The 25,972-nt window shown below is 43.1% G+C and overlaps 1 protein-coding gene across 6 annotated transcripts in view; it reads left to right on the top strand.

Annotated features, from left to right (window-relative positions):
• The first annotated feature begins 5,749 nt into the window (after positions 1-5,749).
• The window catches only part of PMFBP1 (polyamine modulated factor 1 binding protein 1), a 44,300-nt gene continuing 24,077 nt past the window's right edge, over positions 5,750-25,972 (top strand). Inside the window, exons 1-5 of one of the 6 annotated variants that reach the window (XM_058674220.1) lie at positions 5,750-5,831; positions 7,236-7,307; positions 13,408-13,560; positions 18,882-19,130; positions 22,209-22,430. In XM_058674220.1, coding sequence (XP_058530203.1) covers positions 5,820-5,831; positions 7,236-7,307; positions 13,408-13,560; positions 18,882-19,130; positions 22,209-22,430 — 708 coding nt within the window. In that variant the 5' untranslated portion in view covers positions 5,750-5,819. Of the gene's footprint in view, positions 5,832-5,863; positions 5,921-6,007; positions 6,146-6,298; positions 6,439-7,235; positions 7,308-13,407; positions 13,561-18,881; positions 19,131-22,208; positions 22,431-25,972 lie in introns of those variants that run through there. The other 5 variants (XM_058674221.1, XM_058674225.1, XM_058674226.1 and 2 more) reach the window with 5 other exon arrangements.

The following is a 25,972-nucleotide window of genomic DNA, read 5'->3' as shown; positions in this document are numbered from 1 at the left end:
CTCTCCTTTTACTTGTCAAAAAAAATTTTTTTTTGCACAAAGTTTGTGTGGGACTTTTGCTTTTACTAAAAGCATTTCATAATCATTTCTTAATAAGCAGTATTTCATTTACGTTTCCAATTATCTCATAGCCCCATTTGTGCCCCTCATTCCCATCCCTCCCATTCCAGAGAAAGATGGAAATGCCCCCGCTCTCCGGGGAGCCAAGAATCTGCATGGCACATGAGGTTGCAAATTCAGACACAATAAACAGAATTAAGAAAAACTGAGCTGGCATTTGACAGAAATTGTAAAATGACACTCAGAAATGTTGCTCTTGTGGAAATTACTGATATTAAAATATAAATCAGTGTCTTGTGTTTCCCGAAGCACCAGGGGCTCTATTAGGTTATGCAGTTTGATTGCTGAGCTGAACCTAAGAGACTAGGCAGTTCAGTGCTGAAGTTATCACAAAATATTTAACCCTTATCCTGCTGGAGATCAGGCATCTAGGCAAACATCAGCCGGTCAAACTGCCTCAAAAAGGTCTTGATGTAAATCTTCTCAAGATAAGAGTTTTGGGGCCTGGCACAGTAGCTTAGTGGCTAAATCATTGCCTTGTGATAGGCAGGATCCCATATGGGTGTCAATTCAAATCCCAGCTGCTCCGCTTCCCATCCAGCTCCCTGCCTGTGGCCTGGGAAAGCAGTCGAGGACGGCCCAAAGCCTTGGGAGCCTGTACCCAGAAGAAGCTCCAGACTCCTGGCTTCAGATCCGCTCAGCTCCAGCCATTGTGGCCACTCGGGGAGTGAACCTGTGAGCAGGAGATCTTGCTCTCTGTGTCTCCTTCTTTCTGTGAATCTACCTTTCCAATAAAAAAAAAAAAAACTTTAAAAAAAGATAAGAGTTTTGATGCATAGCGTGAGGCAGAGAACAGCAAAGGGCACCTCAAGAAGCAGATTCTACTTTAGAGGGTAAAGCCCACCACAAAGCTGAAAATATGACCCTGTCATCCCTGTGTTATTTGTTCCATTCCCACCCCAACCTGCAAATAGGCAGTGTTACTGCAGTTATGCGAAAGTGACGAAACTGAACCACACAGAGGTTAATTTGCCCATGGCCACTTGGCTGTGGTCCTGGTTTCCTGATGAAGCCGCTGGGGCGAGGAAAGCGCAAAGCAAGCCCGGAGCACCTTGTGACACCGCAGTAAGGTGCTCGGGAAGGAATGAGGGCTTGTGGGAGAGGGCACAGGAGTCAACACAGAAGAGCCCCCTGTGAACAAAGCTGGAACATTGAAATGACACAAGAAACGATGGTACCAGATAGTAACCCACAAAACAGATATGCATGTGCTCACGTTTATGCAAACAAATAATTAAACTGGGAATAGGAAACAAGCTCTTCCTTACCAAAGAATTCTAGAGGACAAATGTAGGAGGAATATGGAAGCAAAGTGAAAAATCTCCTGGAGAACACCATAGTAGTAATTATTCCAAGTGAGATTGGCTTGCTTAAAATAGTGAAAGAGTATGAAGAAAGTACTTACAATCCCTCAGAGTTTCTCCCTCTGATAATTTGTTTAATTTATTTATTTTTATTGGAAAGTAAGATATACAGAGAGGAGGAGAGATAGAGAAAGATCTTGCATCCACTGATTCACTCCCCAAGTGGCCCGAATGGCTGAAGTTGAGCCAATTCAAAGCCAGGAGCCAGGAGCCTCCTCCTGGTCTCCCACCCTGGGTGCAGGATCCCAAAGCATTGGGCCATCCTGGACTGCTTTCCCAGGCCACAAGCAGGGAGCTGGAGGGGAAGCAGGGCCACCAGGACTAGAACCAGCACCTATATGCAATCCCAGCACGTGCAAGGTGAGGACCTTAGCCACTAGGCTACCATGCCAGGCCCCAAGAAATTTTTCAATAGAGATAAACATACCCAAATGCAAAGGTTATCAGTCATAGATCCCATGAAATAATTCATGAAGACAGTAGCCTAAAAGGCATAGCTTCAACCTAAGCATAACAAATTTTCAGGAAAATCCACACTAAAGAACACTGGTAAAATAAATAGCCAGCACTCTTTGAAAATATCAAGATCATGAAAGATAAGCAAAGAATGAAGAATAAGTTGGAGAAATCTAAAGAGATAGAACTACTAAGTGCAATGTGGGATCCTGGGTGGACCCTAGAATAGAAATAGGACATTGATGGAACAGTTAGTAAATTCTTTAGTTCTGACAAAACTTGTTCATTTCTTACATTGGTTATTGTATCATCATGTTTACCATGCTAATGTTAGGAAAAGCATCTGCAGGAACACTTTGTGCTGTGAAACTTTTCTGGAAATTCAAAATTATTTTTAAAAGATCTACATGTCCCTGTTCTTCCACTAGAAGAGATCACTGCTCTGTTTGTGGAGAGAAAAGACAGATCACAAAGAGGTGTAATAAAGCCAGCGACTGTTAAAAGATGCAAATCAACAGTGACATAAACAAGCTGGATGACATGATGGCTCCACATCGTAGGGACATAGACACCTTGCTTTTCTCTCAGCATCTCTTAGCATGCTCAGGAGCACTGGCCATCGAATCCTCATGGCAAGCAATTAGGAACAAACGAGAAGGAACCAGGAACTATCTCTGTTAAAGATTTCCCAAAGGAAATGCCAGTATTTCCTTCTCCGTTCTGTTGGCCAGTACACACAGCCACACTTAGTGGCAAGACAGACTAGAAAATGTAGTTTTTGAGATGAGTGCGAAGACGTTGCAATACAATCAGGGATCTGTCACCAGGGAAGATAAAGAATAAAGGTATTACTATAATAGGCAACCAACAACCTCTGTGAAAGTGCCCCAGGTAGCTCCCCATAGAGAGAGATTTTCACCTGCATTGGTGGCTGTGGTATACCCTACAACTCCTGCTCTTATTCTTCATGGCCCTTCATTGCTTCTTTCCCCCTAAATTCTCTTTTCTGGCCCTACTTCCTCTCCAAAAGTGCCCTCAGCCGTGGAGTTCAACTACGGTCCAGCCAGTGGTTTTTATAGGTTGCCCTTTTCCCTATTATTGTGTAGAACTCCAAACCATGGCAAAAAAGGAAAAAAAAAATCCAGTATTCCAGTATTATTTCCTCCTACTCCCTCCTCACATTAAACATGCCCTGTTTGATTAGGGATTGTCTCTTTTGTAACTGGGTTCGGATCCAAAACTGTGGATCCCTCTACACACTATGGCTTCATCCATGCATTTTGTGTAGAAATTATTTGTTAGACAAGGAACATCCTGATCCATTCATAATGCTCACATATTTTTTAAAGATTCATTTACTTTTATCTAAAAGTAAGATATACATAGAAGAGGAGAGACAGAGAGGAAGAGCTTCCATCCACTGATTCATTCCCCAAGTGACTGCAATGACCAGAGGTGCGCGATCCAAAGCCAGGAGTCTGGAGCTTCTTCCGGGTTGCTCACGCAGGTACAGGGTCCCAAGGCTTTGGGCCGTCCTCGATTACTTTCCAAGGCCACAAGCAGGGAGCTGGATGGGAAGCAGGGCTGCCAGGATTAGAACTGATGCCCATATGGGATCCCAGCACATGCAAGGCAAGGACTTCAGCCACTAGGCTACCTTGCCAGGCCCTCACATATTTTCTTAAAAGAGGATATGCTGAATATCCCTTCATTTATCACTTCATTGTTTCAATAGCTAAAATCTCCAAAGATGTGTCACACTTTTTTCATTGGCAGGAGGTAGAACACTGGAGAGAAATCTAAAACACAATGCAAGTAGAGACTTGTAGCTGACCATAGGTGAATCTAAGTAAGTTTTTTCTTTTTATTATCTCCCAAAGATTTCTGTAAATTAAAGTGGAACAGTGTCTCCCAGAAAACCCAGAAGGAGGTTCTAGATGAGGAAATTTATATCCTTAATTATCTCCCATTCAAGTTATGAAGGAAAGGAGCGTGATGAGGAGTTGGAATAAAAACAGGAGAGATTGACTCTGATGAGATCTGTAGATCCCCAGAGAGGTTTAGTGATCCAGTGACAGAGAAGCTTCGACCAGTGCCAGGAAAATGAGCAAGATCCTGCTTCCTATGCCCTGGTTCAGTGGAAAGCATCTAATACTGATAGAAGTGAGTATCTTTGACCATTCTTATGTGGCTGCATCAGGAGCACGGAGGAATGTCTTTTGGGCTCAGAAAGGGCCGCAGGATGCGGAGGATAGCTATATGCATCATAGTAAAGGCATCGCAGCATACTAGTGACAAATGCTCATGGCCTTGCATTGGAAGGTGTTCATAATGCCAGGATTCAGACCAGGACCTCAGAGATTAGGCACACCTGACGAGACCTTAAAGACATAGAAGGAATAAAAACCTAATTAACTTTAGCCAAAAAATGACAGTGCTTTCTCAGAAATAACTAAGATTATGTTTCCTGCCATTTTTATGTAAGAGGGGCTCACCAAACCGTAATAGGAAGAGTAATAGAAGAGTTATTTTTCCTTTGGCCATCTGAATTCAGACTTGTCCAACTAGCCACCTGTATGGGGTATGGCATTAGATGTCTCCATGAAATCTGTAAGATATTTCAAGAATGGAGTGAGAGGAGCTGAGAAACATCACCAGATGCTCTGCCAAGGTCTTATTTTGATTATATCATTCTGTTCTCAGCAGGATTTTCATGGAGAGAATGCCTGCTTTGACAGGCATAGAGCAGAACATTTTGGAGACAAGAAAGCAGTTCCCTGTGCAGATAGAGCAATGGGACAGCGCTGTGTAGATTTGTGTGCTGATTTGATAAAACACTTGAGGCTCTCTCAAGGTACTCTCCTTTATCCATCTGGTAAGCATTACTGTCAAATGCATCTAAAATTTGTCATATAACTCTTCCATTTTTTTCCACCATTAACATTTCCAAATTGCTCATGATTCACATGATTCCTGAGTCTCCTTCAGGAAACAAAATTCAGCTCTGCGTTTTTCCTCCAGTTTGTTTTACTCAGTTACTTAATACATTTTCATGAAACTTTTTTGTGACACCCGTGATTCAAATCTTAAGAATCAATGCTTTCCTTTCCAAATCCACTTCCAATCCACTTTCTCTTCCAAATGCCCTTGGCTGTTGCAGCTGTGGTTGTGTAACTCCATAGTGGGTGAAGTCATCACCATCTAGAAAATCATTTGTTCCACCTTTTGGACAAGATGCCATTTGATCTAAGAACTGTCTCCTGGCCTCACAGATGGTCTGCCCATGCAGAAATGATATTCTCAAGGATGTATGTGTACCTTACAATATTTGTTTGATATCTGAACTCAGTTCATACTTCCTACTGAAGATGTCTGTCAAGTTAGCACACTGAATCTGTAAGACTTAGAACTACACAGACCTTTAAACCATTTAGTATGGCCCTGGCCCTCCTTCCTTAGTTGACAGAGATGGAAATAAGGGCTTTCAGAGAGGAGGGCTTTCTGAGAGTCTGCTCCTCAAATGAGATGCTGAACCAGGTGTAGACACTTGGTGGCCTACAGTCCTGTCTAGTAGTCTTTCATGCCACACTATTTTCTATCATCTGATTGCCTTGTGTGGAAGTAATTTGTGAGGCTCACCAATATTTCTTTGGGGGAACAAAGGCAATGAGGATGGCCATTTTGATTTGTTTTGATCAATGATATGCGAACAGAGTGAAGTATGTGACTTCCACTTTAAAAAGCAATATGGGATTCACCAAGTTGCCTTTCTGCTGCCATGGCAACAGGCAACCTACTAGATAATAGAGGTTCCAACAGCTAAGGACAATGAGGAGCACAGTGAGGACAACATGGAGTGGAGCCCCAGGTGACTCATAAATGACTGGCAGTGTGAGTGGAAACTAAGCCTTCCTAGCTTTAAGCCGCTGGGATTTGGGGGTTGTTTGTTATTGCGACATTACCTGTCCTGTCCCTACCAGGTAAGAGTAAAATACATCATCATTCCCATGATGCATCTCTGTGCTTGAGACTTAAGAAGATATACAATGCAGAAAATCAGAATACAACTCCAAAAAACATTCCAAATTCCATGTGTCACCAGAATTTTTCCTTCTTCTTCTTGTCTTACATTAAGGGTTGGGGATGTGGTTCTCTACAAAGAATGAGTATTTTGATAGCTTCTCATTCTTAAAACTATTCTGCAGGTAAGTGCCTGGTGTCTTGGATTTTCTTTGGTCTTAGAGTTTAAAAACATGAGGAGTTAGATTATTTTAATAAGTTCAGTGCATTATGACCTCAAGTGCATCATCCTTTGGTTTCCTTGGTAGCTTTTTAATCTACGTAATTCTCAGCACTTTACAAATTTCCCAACTTTATGAGTGTCAACATTATGGTATGTTGATGCTTCAGAAACTTCACATCATTGGCTATTCCCAAGTAATAGCTCTAAACTTAGAGGAAGCTGTTCGTGGTGTGGTAAGAGCCTGTGTGAGCTTGGGTAAGTGACTTAGCTTCTCTTGGTCTCACTTTTCCTTCATTGTGAAGTGAAGACCATCACAGTTGCTGCTCTGCAAATGAAACTGAGTCATGCACAGCTTGCCTAGCTCATAGTAAGTGTATGATGTTAGCTATATCTGAGCCATAGAATACTAAAGATTAGGCAAATGAGCCCAAATTGGACCTTGCGCTTTCCAAAAAGGGTGAATTCAGAAATTGATCCAACTAGTAGTAATTTTCTGGAAAAGATGTCAGCCATGGTCCTACCTCCCTGGTGACAATTTAACAAAACACCTTTGAAAACACAGATAGACAAGTTGGTATTTCCAGAAGTCCAGGAAATTTTCCAACCCCCCGCCCTTACTGGGAGTCTAGATCCAGCTGGGGACATTTTTTTTTAGAGTTAGTTTTTTTTTAAGATTTATTTATTTTTATTGCAAAGTCGGGTATACAGAGAGGAGGAGAGACAGACAGGAAGATCTTTCATCTGGTGATTGACTCCCAAGTGACCGCAATGGCCAGTGCTGTGCCGATCTGAAGCCAGGAGCCCAGATCCTCCAGGTCTCCCACATGGGTACAGGGTCCCAAGGCCTCAGGCCATTCTCGACTGCTTTCCCAGGCCACAGGCAGGGAGCTGGATGGGAAGTGGAGCTGCTGGGATTAGAGCCGGCGCCCATATGGGATCCCAGCGCGTTCAAGGAGAGGACTTGAGCTGCTAAGCCACGGCGCCGGGCCCAGCTGGGGAAATCTTTAAAGGGTCAGACTCAATACTTCCCCTCGTTCATATGGCTTTTCCAGGTTTATAACAAAGCTCAAAAAATGCTGAAGCTTAAAGGAGAATTGAGAGCTGCCAAAGACCTGAAAAATGAGGTAAGACTTTTACCTTGTCTACTTAACAAGAATCTTTGTGCAAAGAACTTTTTGATTCATGACTCAAAACTTCAGTCATAAGCATCGGAAAATCACAGAGACAAAAGTAGGCAGCAGAGCGTGGTGTTAAAGAGCCCAAATTTGAGTAGGCTGTGTCCGTTATGTAATAGCTATGTAATACATAGCATGGTGACCTGCTTTCTCTAAGCTTCCCTTGCCCTACCTAAAAACATGAAGAACACATGGTTCATGGGCTTGCTATGAGAATTGAATGAGACACTGCCTATAAAAGTACTTCATAAATATTTGCTATTATCAGCATTCTCTTCTCCTCTGGACTGATTTAGGAGTGTTCTGGTTAGTCTGAGTCAGACTGAATCTACAGATGCCCTAACTGTTCCAGAGGGTTTGAAGGGAGCTGTTTGGGTGAGAACACAGTCGTCCCACCTAAAGGGCTTCTAAACCAGACATCCCTGCTCTTTTCCTGCTGAAATGCTGGAGCTGTGTGAGACTTGCTGTCAGTTCTACAAGGAACAAGGGTCGGGTATAAATTTCCCTTTCTTAAACTTTGGAACAACTTTGCTGGGTCGGACATTGTTAACAGGGCTAGGGAAAAAGAACAAACAAAATGTACAGGTACTCCCTCGTTCATGAAGCTCGCCTTCTAATCCTGTGAACTGATGGCTCCAAGGATATGATGGCGAAAGCCGTGGCAATTCTCCAAGTACCATAGGTGGCTGATGCCTGCTGTGTGCCATTTGTCTCCTAAATTATATTCTTACTCGTATCATATGCCCATGTTTAAAGAATTTAGAACACAGTAAATTGGACACATTCAATATCTGAACATAATTCTTTCCAAAACTTTTGCTCATAGGCAAACCTTGTCAATTTTCATCATAAGTAAATCAAAAAATTGTATCTATAAGTGGAAAAGGAAACCCAAGGAATCTAATTACTGATGTCTATATCAATGTTTGAGATTACTGTAGATAACTGTGACCTTTACTATTGTGTGTGAAAATTCTTGAAACGTGTGTATTTTTAGAGTTTCATGCTCTTAAGCATGTAACTTGCACATTAAATTGACTTATATTGAATTGTTGTGGTACTAGTAGTGATTAAAAGTGGTTTCCATTAATTATTGAAGATTTGTTCTTATACCAATAATTTCCCTAAAATTATGGCCTTTAAGGTATTGTTGGTTGACTGCAAAATTATACTGGTATCTGCCACACGAATTTTACCATGCTTTCTTGTTCAAGTGCCAAATCCCTGGGAATGATGCCATTTTGAGACTTTATAAAACTCCTACATGCTGAAAGTGCTACTACATTTCAGGCTGCAATTTAGCATCAGACTCCCCCAGAAGAAGCATGGGACTATCTGTCAATTCTTGGAAGTCCCCTCCCACCACCTTTTGGAATCTACATTTGGAAAAAAAATGTGGTCTTTGACAAAAAAAAGTCTTTCTAATCAATTCTGAAAGTAACAGTTGATAACCTTTTTCCCAATAATGGCCATGAAAATGGTCACAGTTGGACCATCAGCACTCACCATTTTGCCTATAGGTTGGGAGCTCTGCTGTTGTCATATGCTTCTAAACAGAATGATCATTCCTAACTTCATATAAGCAGCAAAACTGAGTGTCTGAGTACATGGCTCATGTAAATGAAAACTCACCTAACCACAGAGGCTTGTGATTTCTGCTGTCATGAACAAGTTCAGATCCAGGGTGGGATCCAATGGTGCCTGAGGGTCAGCATTCGTAGCTGTCAGTTAAGCTCATGCCCAGTACCAGTTCCAGAGCTGTGATTGATGAAATGACAGATTAGATATATTCCTACTGTGTGTTGATACTCAAAAGGCATCCGTCTGTAACTGACTCTTCATAAAGTAGATAGCATTAAAGCAGTTTATGAGTAATATCTGTATAGGACACTAGCAAGAAATTAGATTTACTAGGAACCCAGAAATACTTGCCTGGCTGGGGTGCTGAGGGGAGTCTAGCCTTTTCTCACATGGTCTGTAGATTAAAGGAAACATAGTTCATGAAAATCATCTTGTTGCTAGCCCAGCATTTTCACACCTGGGCATCAAAGCCAATTAATGATTTGGTCCTTCGGGGTAAGTGGTTTGTTTTAGATTTGAAGAACAAATTTCATCTGAAGCAAAAAAAAAAAAAAAAAACTTTATTAAGGATTTACTAAACTAGTTGATTATAAGCCATAATAATTATTGATGAGCTTTAATAATAAATCAATTAACTATTAATAAACTATAATTTATACTAAGCATTTTATGAATGAAAAAATTGCCTCAGAGACTGAGAATCCAATACTAAGTGTCCAAATTAAATGAGATTTACTACATCTAAGACCCAGTTCTGAGATCTTAGAGGTGCAGAAAAAATGGACTTAGCAAGTCTCCGATCAGGAGTGAGAATGGGGATGTCTTACTGGCTTGAGAATGAGCACTTACATTTCATTGAGATGAACTAATGTTCATGTATATCATTGATATACATTGGTATATCATTGAGGTTTCTTGGTGAGCCCTCAATGAGCTGGGCTCTGCGTGGAACAATCTAATGACATAGTCCTTGCCTAGAGACCCATGATTCAGCACCAAGGTCCCCTGTAGAGCAGAGATCACGTGGCATCCAATCTGCTCATAGACGCCCGAAAAGCTAGTCCTGTGACAGAGAGGAAGGAATCCTCAAGGTCCCTCTCGCTAGGGACACTACAACCCTATTCCCTGAACGGCAACCAGAGAAAGCATGAGCATCAATGAGCTGCATCAGGCAAGGATTTTTTTTTTCAAGTAGAAACCAGTCTCAGTACAACCATTTTGTTAGCTGCTCTACACATATGCTCTTAAGAGAGTTTCTAGTAATTGTCTTAATGGTAATTACATGCTTGGGGCAGTTGACATCCATTGTTATTTTTCTGAAAGTGAGGAACAAGGGATAGGAGCAAGAGAGGAGGAGGGAGAGTTTTGAGATAATGAAATCCTTTTAATGACTGAGCCATGCCGTTAACCTAATTAAACTGTAAAGTGGTAAAAAAAAAAAAATCCAGGTACTAAATGGAAATGAAGGAATAAATCAGCTGAGACAGCAGCACTTCTGGGAAACCTTTTGAATTCCGAATACTCTGACATTGCAGTGTCCGACCCTTGCATTGTCCTCTGGCTCCTCTCAGACTTGTGCAGAGGTTTCTTAAACTCAGCTGTCCACTAAGGTATGATTTACGATGTCCAGATATGGTCTCCCTGAGGCTCCTACACTTCTGAAGCCATTGCAGTCCCAGGGGCGGAGACCACAGTGCTGACACTGGGTCAGGAAGAATGCACTCTCCTGGCTCTGTTGCTAAGCATGGGTGCTTGGGCACTGTGGCTTAGATCCCTCGCCATATCTGTGCACCCAACCCCCGTCCTCTGCTTTTGCAGTTGCACCTCTGTTAGAAGACTGCCTTTGGATTACTGAAGTCACTTCGCCAGTAGAGTTGGAAGTCCTAGGGAGCAGCCCTTGGCCGTTGACTGGCCGACGCCGAGTTCGACAGCCCGACTTTCATGTCGCCAATCAGGACACACACTAAGGTGTAACTCGTACCGTAGTGTTGCCTGTGAGGTCAGGCAAAAGCTCCTACACACAAAACTTTGAAATCCTGCCCTTGCTTGGCTTCTTCCCCTTTTCTGCTTCTGCTTTGCTGGTTTCTCTTGAGTGCATTATTTAATATATATGCCACAAATCCTCACTTAAGAACCTGCTTCAGGGCAGTCTAACCTGAGTGGCAGACCCCTTCCATAAAAGACAGCCTTAATTTAAAGACCTAAAATGCTGTGCCCCCTAGAGTTGTAAGAAGTCAGCACAACACTTGGACTGAGACATTTCACAGGTTTGTAGCGGACTTCTTCCTAACTCCTTTTTCACACAATTGCCACTCACAGCAAGGGAGTAGAAGATGACATCCTGATTGATGGAGTCCCCACCCTCCTACCTCAGGCCTGCACGCCCACCTCCACCCTCCTACCTCAGGCCTGCAGCCCTGCACCCCCACCTCCACCCTCCTACCTCAGGCCTGCAGGTCTGCACGCCCACCTCCCCCCTCCTACCACAGGCCTGCACCCCCACCTCCACCCTCCTACCTCAGGCCTGCACGCCCACCTCCCCCCTCCTACCACAGGCCTGCACCCCCACCTCCACCCTCCTACCTCAGGCCTGCACCCCCACCTCCACCCTCCTACCTCAGGCCTGCACGCCCACCTCCACCCTCCTACCACAGGCCTGCACCCCCGCCTCCCCCCTCCTACCACAGGCCTGCACCCCCACCTCCACCCTCCTACCACAGGCCTGCACCCCCACCTCCACCCTCCTACCTCAGGCCTGCACCCCCACCTCCACGCTCCTACCACAGGCCTGCACGCCCACCTCCACCCTCCTACCTCAGGCCTGCACCCCCACCTCCACCCTCCTACCACAGGCCTGCACCCCCACCTCCACCCTCCTACCACAGGCCTGCACCCCACCCCCACCTCCTACCTCAGGCCTGCACCCCCACCTCCACCCTCCTACCACAGGCCTGCACCCCCACCTCCACCCTCCTACCTCAGGCCTGCACCCCCACCTCCACGCTCCTACCACAGGCCTGCACGCCCACCTCCACCCTCCTACCTCAGGCCTGCACCCCCACCTCCACCCTCCTACCACAGGCCTGCACCCCCACCTCCACCCTCCTACCACAGGCCTGCACCCCCACCTCCACCCTCCTACCTCAGGCCTGCACCCCCACCTCCACCCTCCTACCTCAGGCCTGCACCCCCACCTCCACCCTCCTACCTCAGGCCTGCACGCCCACCTCCACCCTCCTACCTCAGGCCTGCACGCCCACCTCCACCCTCCTACCTCAGGCCTGCACCCCCACCTCCACGCTCCTACCACAGGCCTGCACGCCCACCTCCACCCTCCTACCTCAGGCCTGCACCCCCACCTCCACCCTCCTACCTCAGGCCTGCACCCCCACCTCCACCCTCCTACCTCAGGCCTGCACCCCCACCTCCACCCTCCTACCTCAGGCCTGCACGCCCACCTCCACCCTCCTACCACAGGCCTGCACCCCCACCTCCACCCTCCTACCACAGGCCTGCACCCCCACCTCCACCCTCCTACCTCAGACCTGCACCCCCACCTCCACCCTCCTACCTCAGGCCTGCACGCCCACCTCCACCCTCCTACCTCAGGCCTGCACCCCCACCTCCACCCTCCTACCTCAGGCCTGCACCCCCACCTCCCCCCTCCTACCACAGGCCTGCACCCCCACCCCCACTCTCCTACCACAGGCCTGCACGCCCACCTCCACCCTCCTACCTCAGGCCTGCACGCCCACCCCCACCCTCCTACCTCAGGCCTGCACGCCCACCCCCACCCTCCTACCTCAGGCCTGCACCCTGCCTCCACCCGAAATGCTGTGCTGCACACTGTGTTTTGATCTCTGCCTCTGCTTTCCACTCTGACAATTAACTAATCCTTTTCAATCATAGTCAAAGACAAGGATTTTACACACAATCAGTCCAGGAATCTTGCTTTTATTCCCATTGAACACCTTCAAAGAAAGCATCAGGGTTTATAGGTGATGGAGACTTTGGTGGGTAGAGCAGAAGTTAAGAGACTTCAGAATCCCACATCAACTCCATCACTGATTCATAATAGTCTTGACAAGCTCATTTGACATCTCAATACTCATCTGTTCATTTCATCAGTGACAGAACCATTAATATTTATAGACAGTCCACTAGTGCCTGGAATTATTCTAGACATTGATTTCATCTTAAGAAAAAAAAAAACAGGAATTGTCTGTGATGTACCCACAGTGATGTGGTGAAGATTAATTAATATAAATAAGTAATTCAATAATGCAGGGCACTCAGACACCTCGCAAATGGATACTGTGTAAATGTTATACAGGATGAGTAATAACAGCTACAGCTTGATGGACAAATTTCCAGCAAATTTAAAATCTCTGTCAACCTGTTAAAAGAATGGAAGTAAGCACTTTCTTGATAGTTTATAATTTATGCTTTTGTGTTTCCCACTGCCTAGGCTGGAGAGAGAGACAGAGAAGTGAACAGCCTGAACAGCAAGCTCTTGAGCCTACAACTTGACATCAAGAATCTGCATGATGTCTGCAAGAGACAGGGGAAGACCTTGCAGGAGAATCAACTCTGTGTGGAAGAGGCGATGATCAACAACCATGTAAGGGACCCAGCAGCTGCTCTTCCCTCAGCTCCCTTGAGCAGGAATGGTAGAAGGTTTTTCCATTGGTCATTCAAGAGTACTAATTGGGAAAGCCGTGAGAGAGAATTCAGCACACACACACACACAGCATCGCTGGCCACAGGATTTTCCAACCTAGCCATCTGCAAGGTCATCTAACACCTGAGGTGTTGATTTTCCCTTATCTGGCCTTTCATGCCTTGATTTATAGTCTGTAGCTCTGAAAATACCAGAAAGTAACATCTCCTAATGGATCTAAGACAAACGTCTAAATCAACCACAAAAATGAAACCATCATATCTGCTCTGAGTGATTGTTTTTCATCAATGCTATAGGTGTTCTTTATTGCCACACCTGTGTCTCATGGCCTAAGAGCATTTCTTCTTGGTGCCAGAACCCAGTCAAGATATAAACCAAGGGACTGAAGAGATAGCACCCTTAAAACAGCCTCAACCAACAATAAATTGGAAGACAATCAGCTGAATCACACCTGTACTTTTCCCTTAGTGCCTGATAACTTGAAGCATCCTTTGTCCTCTGTCCCAGAGTTCCTCAGAGGTAAACCACACCAGGTGCCAAACGGGGCACAGCTTCCTTCCCTTCCTTGTCTGGGTTCCCCCACGCCCCTACATAAGTTCCTGAGATTACCCCCTCCAACAACTACCACTCAACATCTAGTTTCTCATCACAGAGCGTGCCTTCCATGATGCCTGAGCCCAGATGCTCAGCAACACTTGCCCTTGTGTGTGTGAGCAGTAGAAGACCTCTTGACGGTATGATCCACTTTCTTCAGACTGTGATTTGGAACTAGTACTTACCTGGAGTCCAAGAAGTTCAAGAGCTGAGGCAACTTCTTTCAGAGTTTGTCTCTCACTTTCAGAAGTCTTTAAAATAGTTCCCAAATTTATCTACACAAGCTGGGGAGCCAGCTGGCAGGAATTTTGCCACAGCTCTTGAAAACCTTGGGTTTTACAGGAATACCTTACTTGCCTTCTTCATTTCTGTTTAGTGACTTGGGTTCTGTGTGGACACAAAGCAGGTATTAGCTGTGTGGACCTGTGGCTAGAACCCCTGCTCAGCCTCTTAGCTGCTGAGTACACAGTCACTGTGTTCTTCGTTGTTTGTGGTCAAGGATCTACTCACTTTGCTTTGTGTCAGAGTTCTCCGAGGGCTCACCACCTCACTGTGGTGACAGGCTGTTTCTCTGCAATGCCCTAAAAATGCTACCAACAAAGAAACTCTAGCTCATTTTACCAAATATCGTTGGCCTTTCCCCAGGAAGTCACAAATACAGGAAAAATATCCATTAGTTTTCCTAAATGGATCTCAGGAAGAAGATTATCATAATTTACTTTTTCTAAATATTAACATTTTAGGATATTTTCACCACTGCTGTCCTGAGTTCTCCATCAGGGAAAGCCATGTGGCTTATAAATGTACCTGGCAACTTGGAAGCAGAAAGGTATTAAATCGCATTTTATTATTCTAATTGCCCAGAAGAAGGTCTAACAGCTTGAAACAAGCTCTTTTTTCCCCTAGCACTTAGTGCAGAATTTAAATTGCAGACCATGCATACAAATACACAATTAGATGTAGACTTACACTCATTCACTCAGAAAATCCCTTTAAAATCTCCCTTCCACAAGGAAATGAAATACGGGAATAAAGGAGAAACCCAAGACTTTTTTGAAATTTTGGCTGATCTCTAACAAGGAGCTGGGGAAATAAGCAGAAGGTCATGGTTCAGGATCACAGATATCAGAGAAAATTAAAATATTACATCGAATGATATGTATAACCACAGGAGTAGGAGGGAGGGAGGAAGGGTATACTAAGAAAGAAAAAGACCTGACCTTATAAAATAAGAATAGATTATGCTCCAAATCCCAGGCATGGAACAGGGGCTTGAGCGAAGCAAGTGAAATGCCCAGGATGCAGAATTTATGGGCACTCAGTCTTCCTGTGCCAGCCTGCACATGCCTGAAGCCCAGACGGGCAGCCGCTTCAAAGGGCGCACCTCATTTCCCTCATCCTCATGCCGGTCCTGCTTGGGAGCCAAAAGGGCATCTCCCCTAAAGTGAAAGGAGGCAAAAACAACAGAGACATCATAAGGAAATGATCAAACCAGAAAAGGAAAGTCCTTTCTGAGCCAAGTTCACAGGCTCCCCTTCCTGGGAGAGGCATTGAGGAACAAACCTTGATATTCCGTGCAGCTCAGAGTGTCTAACTGATCTTTGAAGTGTGTGCAGGGCATTATTTTTAGCATAAAACTACACAAGGCAAATTTGATTCCTGCAGATAACAGTCACTTGAAGGATATATAAAGATTAGTAAGACCTTGATGGGCATTATCATACAGTACTATTAGAAATGAAAAAAATATATATATATATATACATGAATCCCTTGAATACTGTGTAGGATCTTGAATCGGATCCTGGAATAGAAAAAAAAACACATTATGGGAAAAAAAGATGAAACTCAAATAAAACAAATATTTTAATTAGTTCATACTAATCTACCAGTACTAATTTCCTAGTTGGGACAATTATACCAAATTATGGAAGTACTTAACCCTAGGAGAAGCTGACTGAACAATGTGTAAGACTGTGTGCTGCTCTTGCTATTTTTCTGTAAGTTAAAATTCATCCCCAAATAGTTACTTTTAAGAGAATCTCAGATAAGCATAGGTCACTGGTGAAAACAATATAGAAGTCATGAAGCTCTGACCAAAGTAAATGCATGTCACTTCCAAACACACAGTTCCACGCTCCACCAGTACAAGTCTGATGTTTGCAGAAGACACAAAAGGTAGCGGGCAAACCTGACTGATTATATAAGGCTAAACTGGCATTCCAAGAAATATCACTTAATATTACAGAGATAGGAAAAAGAAGTTCATGAAAATGACTGAAAGAGAAAACTATAGGTTCTTCTTTAGATTCTTAAATTTAAAAAAAAGGAGAAAGAAAAGAAAGGAAAAAAATCATCAGGGATCCAATTATCAGAACAATGCTAACTAACTGGTGACGGAATAGAGTCGGCACCAAGTAGAATAGGGAATAAAATGGTTAAAATGTATTTCGAAAAGCTGGCTTTAGGCAAATCAGCAGGGCCTGATGGCATACTTCTAAGAGTACTTAAGGAATTGGCAGGTGTTATTACATAGCTGCTGGTGATTATTTTTGAGAACTCAAGAGCATAAAGAAAGTCCCTGTAGACTGAAAAAGGGTAAATGAAGTGCTCATCTTTTTTAAAAGGAAAAGGGACAATCGTGGTAATTATAGACCTGTCAGCTTAACTTCAATATGAGGGAAAATACAGAACTTAACATCAATCAATTAGCATCAACTTGAAAAGCACAAAGTATTGGGTGGAAACCAATGTGACTTTTCAAAAGGCAAATCATGCCAGGCCAATTAATTTCCTTCTGTGATCAAGTGGCCACATAGACAAGGAAAAAGCAATAGCTGTAATCTCTGACCGCAAGTCAGGCTGAAAGGTTGACAAAATATGGGAACAGGTCCCCCGGGATGGCCAGGACTCCCCCCAAAAGCCTGGGTGGGAATCTAGGCGAGAAACCTGGTGTGTAGGATGGCCTCTGCCATCATGTCCTCCTCTGCACGATCATTTTCAAAACTGGTCCTACCTCCATAAAGTCATTTTCAACTTGCTCATTTTCTTCAATTTTCAGTTTATAAGTCAAAGAAGAATATGATCAAATAAACCTATGTCTTCGCTAGATGGAAAACTTACTTTAGAAAGAGAAGGGACAAAAAAATATGTCTGTACCTTTATTATACTACCCTTCGGCATATATATAAGTAAAGGTAGATCTAAACTATGACATGTCATTTTCTATTTATTCATTTTGGAATTAATAAAAAAATAAGAGAAAAGTGAGCAGAGAGGGCAGCCAAGAATTGCCCCTGGCCTACCCTTCTCCTCTGCTTGTCTTTCACATGAATGACATAAGGGATGATGAGCCACAAGATGTGGAATTACCAGTGTGAAAAACCCCAATTATGCTAGAAAAACAACTTAGGGACATGCACCACCAACAGCAGATGACTTGATACAAAGTAGGGACTTTTGTGGAATGAAATTAGCAACCTGTCAGGTAGAGTGTATATTGTGAGGGTGAGAGCGCACACACCCACACACCCACACACCCTCCAAAAGGTCACTTCTTCTTTCAGGAAAAGGAGACAGAGTCAATGCCCAGACCTGAGTGGCATTGGCTTAGCCACCTGTTTTCCAGGTTTCCAAAATCACCAAGATTTAACCCCCAACTTCTTGGAGCACTCCTTTTCACAGATGTTTTTTAATACGAAGTTTACACCAAGAACATGAACAGAAATCTATTTTCTTCCAGGTCAATTGTGTTGTCTTTATATGTGAGGGCACTGGAGCCAGTGCTGTGGTACAGCAAGTTAAGCCACCACATATGACACCATCATCCCTTAACGGTGTCAGTTTGAGTTCCAGCTACTCCACTTCTGATCCAGCTTCCTGGTAATGTGGCTGGGAAAGCAATATAAGAGGGCCCAAATGTTTGGACCCCAGCCATCCATGCGAGAGACCCAGATGAAGCTCCTGGCTCCTGGCTTCTGCCTTGCCCAGCGCTGGTTGCTGTGGCCATTGAGGAGTGAACTAGCAGCTAAAGGATAGTTTCCCTCTCTCTTTTCATGTATTCCTCTGGATCTTTCATGTGTATTGCTTTCTTATTACTAAAATAAGCCTCTGGTGGGTGAGAACCATTTTTCTTCTTTTAATTTTTTTAAAGATTTATTTATTTTTATTGGAAAGGCGGATATACAGAAAGGAGGAGAGACAGAGAGGAAGATCCTCCATCCGATGGTTCACTCCCCAAATGGCCTCAATGGTTGGAGCTGAGCCAATCAGAAGCCAGGAGCCAGGAGCTTCATCCAGGTCTCCCACACGGGTGCAGGATCCCAAAGCACTGGGCCGTCCTCGACTGCATTCCCAGGCCACAAGCAGGGAGTTGGATGGGAAACAGGGCTGCCAGGACCAGAACCTGTGCCCATATGGGATCCTGGGCGCGTTCAAGGCGAGGACCCTAACCGCTACACCACTGTGCCAGGCCCCATTTTTCTTCTTTTAAATGCTTCTTTCAGAGTTGGAATGCAAAGTGATTTGCTTTCTAGTGAATAATATGAAATAGTATGTTCTCTGTAAACAAAAAGATAAAATGATAGATAGCTAAGCATGCATGTTCAGACAGAATAAGGGACTCCTTACTCATGAAGCCTTTTCTGGACATTAAACCTTTATTGCAGAGCAAGCAGCAAGCACAGGGCTTAGTATTTGAACAGTCGCAGATGGAGTTTGGGTCCAGTAAGCAGTGTCATCTAAGACAACTCCAGCAACTGAAGAAAAAATTGCTGGCCCTGCAGCAAGAGCTGGAGTTCCGCACAGAAGAGCTGCAGGCGACTTACTGTTCCCTCCTGCAGTACCAGTCCATCCTGAAGAAGGAGACTTCAGACCTGGTCCTCCTCCACCACCACTGCAAGCTCAAAGAGGATGAGGTATGGCTAGACTAACCAGACACATCCAGCATGCTCCACTTCCTGCGGAAATCAGGGTCACTCCATGACAGCACAAAACTGGTCTTAAAGAGGAAAGCCTCACAACATCTGAGCAGACTTTATAAACTTTCCTTCTGTGATTCTTGGTCTTTTTCAAGCTGAGAAGGAAAAAAAATGAGTGGCATTCATTGGGTAAGAGCTCAATTAATGTGGGGTGTACATGTGTGTGCAAGTACATATTCTATGCTATTATCACGGCAATTTAAATGCAAACGACTCTAAGTCTCTGAGGGTTATAAAAGAATCATAAAGTCCATTAAATCAACTATTTTAGAAAAATTAGGCTTTGGTAATCTATACATTTTCTAGCACCTGCACAGTGGCTAAGGTAACCAGACACGAGTGTGAGTCAATCGCAAATGGTACCAGACCATTTTTTCAGACCAGAGTTTTACAGTGCACAGACTTAAGTATATTCAGGACATTCATTTCTATTTATATTCCAGAGAAGTATTTTAAACCAAGGATATAGTTTCCCTTTACAATCCTGGTTAACTTTCAAAAACTCAGAGCTACAGATCTAAATCCAGTTGAACAGTAGTAACACTACCAATAATATTCCATGGAAACTCCTAACCCGAGGGTTTCCCACGGCGTTTTTCTTCTTCAACAGTTAAAGATAAAATCCCACAGGGTGTTTTGGATGGTGCTCTTGCTGGAGGACTAACTCCAGGGACTTTATGATTGGACTAAAAAAGAACACAGAAAAATTTTTAAAGTGAATGTGTTAGCATAATAAGAATTCGCTGAAAAGAATTAGGAGGGTTATCCCAAAAAATACAATCTAGGATGGAGCCTGTGAGCGGGAACCGTGGCCCAAGAAAATGAATATATAGCTCTGTTAATTTAGACAAAACCGTCCATCCAGGATAAAGTGATCCTACACCAGCTGGGGTTCTATTTAGCTGCATATATTATTTCTACACCATATAAAAGACAGTTGGGAGCAAGCAGTCTTCTGCTGCTAAGACAGCTGCCTGCCTCAGCACATAGCTGGTTTCCCATCCCTTTCATCCACCATCATCAGCTCGAGGCATCTACTTCCTAGGTCACCTGTGGCGGCTGCTAGTGCACCAGCCACGGTATGTTTGTTCCAATCAGATGAAGGGTGGGAGTGAGTAGAGAGAAGCACGCTGTGTCTTTAAGGACACTGCATAAGCCCAGCACAGGATTTTCATTCATATGTTGCTGGCCAGAATTAATCACCTGACTTACTGCTACTTCTTAAGAGACCTGGGAAATGAGGTGCTTTAAGAGATATGTTGTTGTCCCCCCAAGTCAAGGTTTTATCACTAAGGAGTGGGGAAATAGGCATGGGATTTGGCAAGTAGCAATCATTGTTATTGATCCTAAAGGATCAGAGAAAGCACTGGAAAAATTATTTTTGACGTTCTGCCAATCTCTCCCAATGCAGCATCAAACTTCTCTTTAATGTTGGATTCTGCAAACAAACCCCAAGAAAGGAATGCAAACACATGTGTGTACTGAATTCACAGTGTTATTCCAGAAAGTATATGAGGAGGTGGGCCAAGGAAGGACAAGAAACTACTATAAGAAATCCCTGTTGAGCATTGGGTAACCCTGGAAGGCAATGTGGGACGTAACTTATAGTGACTCCTCAGACCCACTCAGTCGTTGCTTGAAGGATGCTCCTGCACTTCTAACCTACCCTGTCCAGCCCCTCTGGTTGAGTGTGTTCTCAGGGCTAGTAAAGTCCCCGGGCAAAGAGTTTGCAGGTGGCATGGTTTAGAATGCAAAGAAAATAGCGAATGCTAAAGGGAGATGAACAGACCCCCAATGACTTCTGCTATAAACATTTGAATTTAAAATAGTCTCCTTTCCTTGCTAATACACCTTGAACTAAATCATCCTTTCCTAAGAAGAATCTCCAAAGATAAGCAGTAAGTATAATTAGTTTAAACTAATGGAACAGGTTCTATCAGCATGTGCACTGAGCTATTTGAACAAATCTGAAGTCTTCCTAACTCCTTCAACACCTGTAATTCAAGCCATAAAATTTAGCACACTCAATTACATACAGATGCATGTTCATCTTAAGTCTTGTCTCCTCAAGACTTTAAGAGTTTTAGATTCTGCACAGCTATGAATATTTGGAAATTGTTAGGAACACATTAAAAGTATGTTTTGAGCTATCCAGGAAATATTTATTTTTATTAGTCCATGGTAAGTCTGATTCTATTCCCTGACATTCAGTTTTAATGTCTCTTCAAGATAAGGAATCAGAGCTCAGAGCAAGAATACAGATGGTAGTTAAATGTCCACGTTTTATACTTTAAAAAGCATAGTTAATAGCTTTTAAATTGCAATTGTGCCAGACTATATATTAGTGGGGGAATTGTATTAAGAATATATTTAAGAGAACAGATTAAAAGAGTGTCATCATTTTTTTAAAGTTTAAGCTTTATGAGAAGTGAGCCAATGACTTATACATGTTTATCCTGTATGTATCCAACACAACACTCAGGAGCATTCAATGATTATTTCTGAATTCAGAAACTAATCCATTGATTAGGAAAAAGGAATCTAAGTGAGGATCATGTAACAGATGAACTTCAGGTCCTGCCCTCCCACTCAGCCGTGGGAATTCTGCCAATGTGGACCTGTGGCCAGCAGGGTCTCTCTGCACTTCCTGAACACAACCTTTTGAGAATGCCTGTGAAAACCCTGGCATTTGAAGTCCTCAAAAAACGGACCTCTGCAAAGGCATTCCCACTAATCAGCTAGCAAGCACTCCTGTTTCTCAAGTTCTTAGCACGTGCCAGCAGAATGAGTAATAGACGTAATCCCTGTCTTTACCGTGCTTATCTCCAAAGAGGACGAACTTTTTATTCCTAACCACTGACGTCCTGGTATTGCGTGATTTATAGCATTCAGGTCTGTGTTGTGTCCGTTATGCTCATCAGGGTTTCTACGTTATATGTAAGACTGCTCCACGTCTGTCGTTGCCTCATTAAATGTTTCCATGAGTTCAGCATGGTTTCCTTTCTACACCAACAGGTGATTCTCTATGAGGAAGAAATGGGAAGTCATAATGAGAACACAGGAGAAAAGCTCCACTTGGCCCAGGAGCAGCTTGCCTTGGCTGAGCACAAGATTGTCTCCCTGGAGAGGAGCTTAAACCTTTACAGGGACAAATACCAGACTTCCCTGAGCAACATCGAGTTACTGGAGTGCCAAGTGAAGATGCTGGAAGGAGAGCTTAGCGGGCTCATCAGTCAGGTAAGGACTTCAACCAGATCGCTCAGCTCAAATGGGCCCCTGTAATAGGCCCAGCCTCCTCCGCTGGAAATGCAAACCCAAGCAGGTATCAGTTCCTTGCCTTGTGTAGACCTAAGCTTCTGAATTCCCAGCTTCCTCATCTCCTTGAAGATTACTCCTCAGCAGCTTTGAGGCACTGTTCGGATAGAGCAGAAAGAGAATGATCAAATGAGTGTGCCAGCCTTCCATGTCCTCACTGAGGTTCAGTAACGGTCCTTACACACCACAGGGCTCAGGAACACCACGACTTCAGCATCACACTGCAGGAAAAAGCCATGAAATAGGGACAGAAGCGCCAAGATGCCTGAATTCCTCTTTTATTTTTAATTTTTTAATTGCATGTAGGATAGATTTTCTCAAGACAAAAGTATGACAATTAAATGTGAAAGTCAATCTGGCCTTCTCCCTTCTACTCTACCCAGTTAGATTATCCCTTCAATGATGTTTTTGGAATCTTCCCAGGGCTTTTCACGTACAGTTACACATATACAAGGTTAAGGATTGCATCAGGAAAGATTCGATTGTAAGAAAAGAAAGAAAAGGTGATACCCTGAAGTCCTGGGTGACAGCTACTTCATCAGTCTATAAAACATGATTCCAAAACACCTAGTAGTTTGGTTCTTGAAAGATTTCTGATTCTGTGCAATTCCTGAAGAGAGTGGGTCAGGACCCTGCCATGAGACAGGTAAAAGCGAAAAATATAATCGCAGTATTTTCCCTATATACAAGTGAGATGTGGCACTCATTTGTATACCAAATGGATAATGTCCATTACCAGGCAACATGGCACAGAATGTCAGTATGCTAGCCAAGCATCAGAGATGTGACATGTCTGTACATAGAAAAGATCTCAAGCTTATGTGGAAGGCACATCTCAGTCTCCACCACACTGAGAGAGTGTGGAGGACTGTTCACATCCACCACGTGGATTTTCATGTTTACTAACTCATGTTTGTTAGGCTATTAGTCTTGTCTGTATTGATTTATAGAAACTTCTTAACCTAGTACAGGCAATAATGCCTCTTTACATATGTGGCAGGTATTTTCTGTCTATAATTTTTCATCTTACTTTATGAATGGTTATGTTTCACCATGTAGAAGTTCTTGATTGTCCTGGAGTATAAGACGTCAGTCTGTCTCTGTATTTTCTAGATTTTATATCCAGCTTTAGAAGTCCTCCTCTATTCCCAAGATTATAAAAAATTTAATTTAGATTTTAAGTACTTTTCTATTTTTTCCACTTTTGTGTTTTTATCTTCAGTCCATCTAGAATATAGATTTGAGTTTTATGTATATAGCAAGATAAGGCTCTTATCTCATGTCAGTCAAAATGGATTTCCAGTTGTCCCCAAGCCGCTTATTGAACGTCCCCGCCTTTCCTCCCTGCGTCACTGGCCCCAATCCTCCATGCACATGGCTCGCTCTGGATTCTGGACATGTGACGTCTGCTGATCCGCTTCCAAGTCAGAGGTTTTCATGACTCTAACTGACACCAGGTTCTGATAGCTCCTTCCAGAACAGATCTGCCCTCAGCATTCTATACTTCCACATTTTTTTCTTCACCCTTTTTGTATACTTTTCCTGAATGAAATTTAGGTTTATGTCGACTGACTTTAAAATAATATATTAATTTGGGAGAAATTAACTTGTCCTTTGAAACATGACATTCTTCAACTTCTGTTCAAATTTTCTTATATTTTCCTCAGTAGTCTCATGTCTTGTATTCCCCTGGTAATTTTTTCCTAGATATATTATAGTTGCTATTGGGTTTATGAATGAGATCTTTAATACTTTTAAATGTATTAAGTCTTACTGATTTGTTAGAAGACTTATCTCTTTTCCTGCCACCTTAATCAGGCTCTCTTATCAGGTTTCCAGTTGAAAAATCTTTGATTTTTTTCTAAATTGCTTTCCCTTTCAAAAATTGCACAACTACTCTCCAGTTTATCATATCGGCCGGAATTTCCAGAGCAATGTAGAAGCATAGCGTCTTGTCTTGCTGCTCATTTTCCAGGAAATGTTCCTGGTATTTCACTATTAAGTATGGCAGTTTCCTGTTATACTTGGCTTCGTCCCATTCAACTTGAAGGTGTGACTGTCCACGTCTAGCACATGAAAAATTTTCTTAAGTAGGAATGAATGTTGAGTTTGAGCATGTCTTTGTGAGCACCGAGATAATCAATCACAGAACTTCTTTAAGGAGCAAATTGTATCAGTCGGTTTTCATACACAAAACACCCCCTGTGTTCCAATAAGCTCTACTAGATCATATTATATTATTTAATAATCTGCTTACTACATTTATGGACATTTTATTTTTTGCATCTGTTTTCAGAAATGAGATCTTCTGATGGCTTGTATTTTTGTACTCTTATATTGGTGTTTAAATTATGTTATCCTATGATGATGAGCTAGAAAGTTTTTCGCCTTTTAAAAAAAAGCAAGTTTTGGTTTTAATTGAGAGGCATATTTATAGAGAGAAGGAAAAACAGAGAGAGAGAGAAAGAGAGATCTTCCATCCTCTGATTCACTCCTCAAACGGCTGCCAATAGCCAGAGCTGAGCTGATCTAAAGCCAGGAGCCAGGAGTTTCTGCCGAGTCTTCCACTTAAGTGCAGGGACCCGAGGACTTGGGCCTTCTTGCACTGTTTTCTCAGGCCATAAACAGAGAGCTGGGTGGGAAGTGGGTCAGCTGGGACACAAAGCAGTCCCCATGTGTGCTACAGGTGGCGGTTTAGCCTCTACCTTTTTTTTTTTAATCTCTCAAAATGTTTACATAATATGGAGTATTTGCTTCTAAGATTACAATTTTCCTCATTCATGTACTCAATGGTAACATTTTTATCTCTTCTGCATTCCTGGGTTTTTCCTTCCCTTGGAATAATTTCTTAATTTCTTCAGAAGCAATTATAGGTGGCAACTTTTTTGTTTTGCCATCATCCTGGAATGCCGTTCTGGTTATATATTTACCAACTTGGAAAAGCACCTTCACTTAAATGTAGGAAGCTGCTGCTGTGTTGTCTGTGTCAGTATTTAAGATGAGCACACTGGCCTTCCACCTGCTCTGTAACTTTTGCCCATCACTTACTTTATCTTTCTGAAGTCTGGAGCGTTTAGCTCAGGGTGTTCTTACTTTGTTTTTCATTAAACCTCTCAACACTTAACTGACTCTTTTAAACATCTGCATTTTTCTCCCATTCAAGGAATTGTTCTTCCGTTACTCTTAACATCCATTTCCATTTTTCAGTCCTTATTGGAGCCTACAGATATCATCTTCCTGTTCCTCAACTTTTCTATTACGTTTTTCATTTCTTTGCTTGCTTCTACACTGAATTATTTATGTGGACATGATTTGTGGTCAGTTTTAGATTCTGACTGACCTTTCTGCGATTGGCTCATAGGTAGCTTTCATGCTCAGTGAACATGGACTATTTCTAACTCGGCCCAAAAAAGCCCAGTTAAGGAGACAAGTCTAATGGGGAAAGAATCTAGAATTCTCTGCTC

The sequence above is a fragment of the Ochotona princeps genome, chromosome 16, assembly GCF_030435755.1.
Source record: "Ochotona princeps isolate mOchPri1 chromosome 16, mOchPri1.hap1, whole genome shotgun sequence".
Classification (NCBI taxonomy): Eukaryota; Metazoa; Chordata; class Mammalia; order Lagomorpha; family Ochotonidae; genus Ochotona; species Ochotona princeps.
This window is presented reverse-complemented; position numbering and strand designations above follow the sequence as displayed.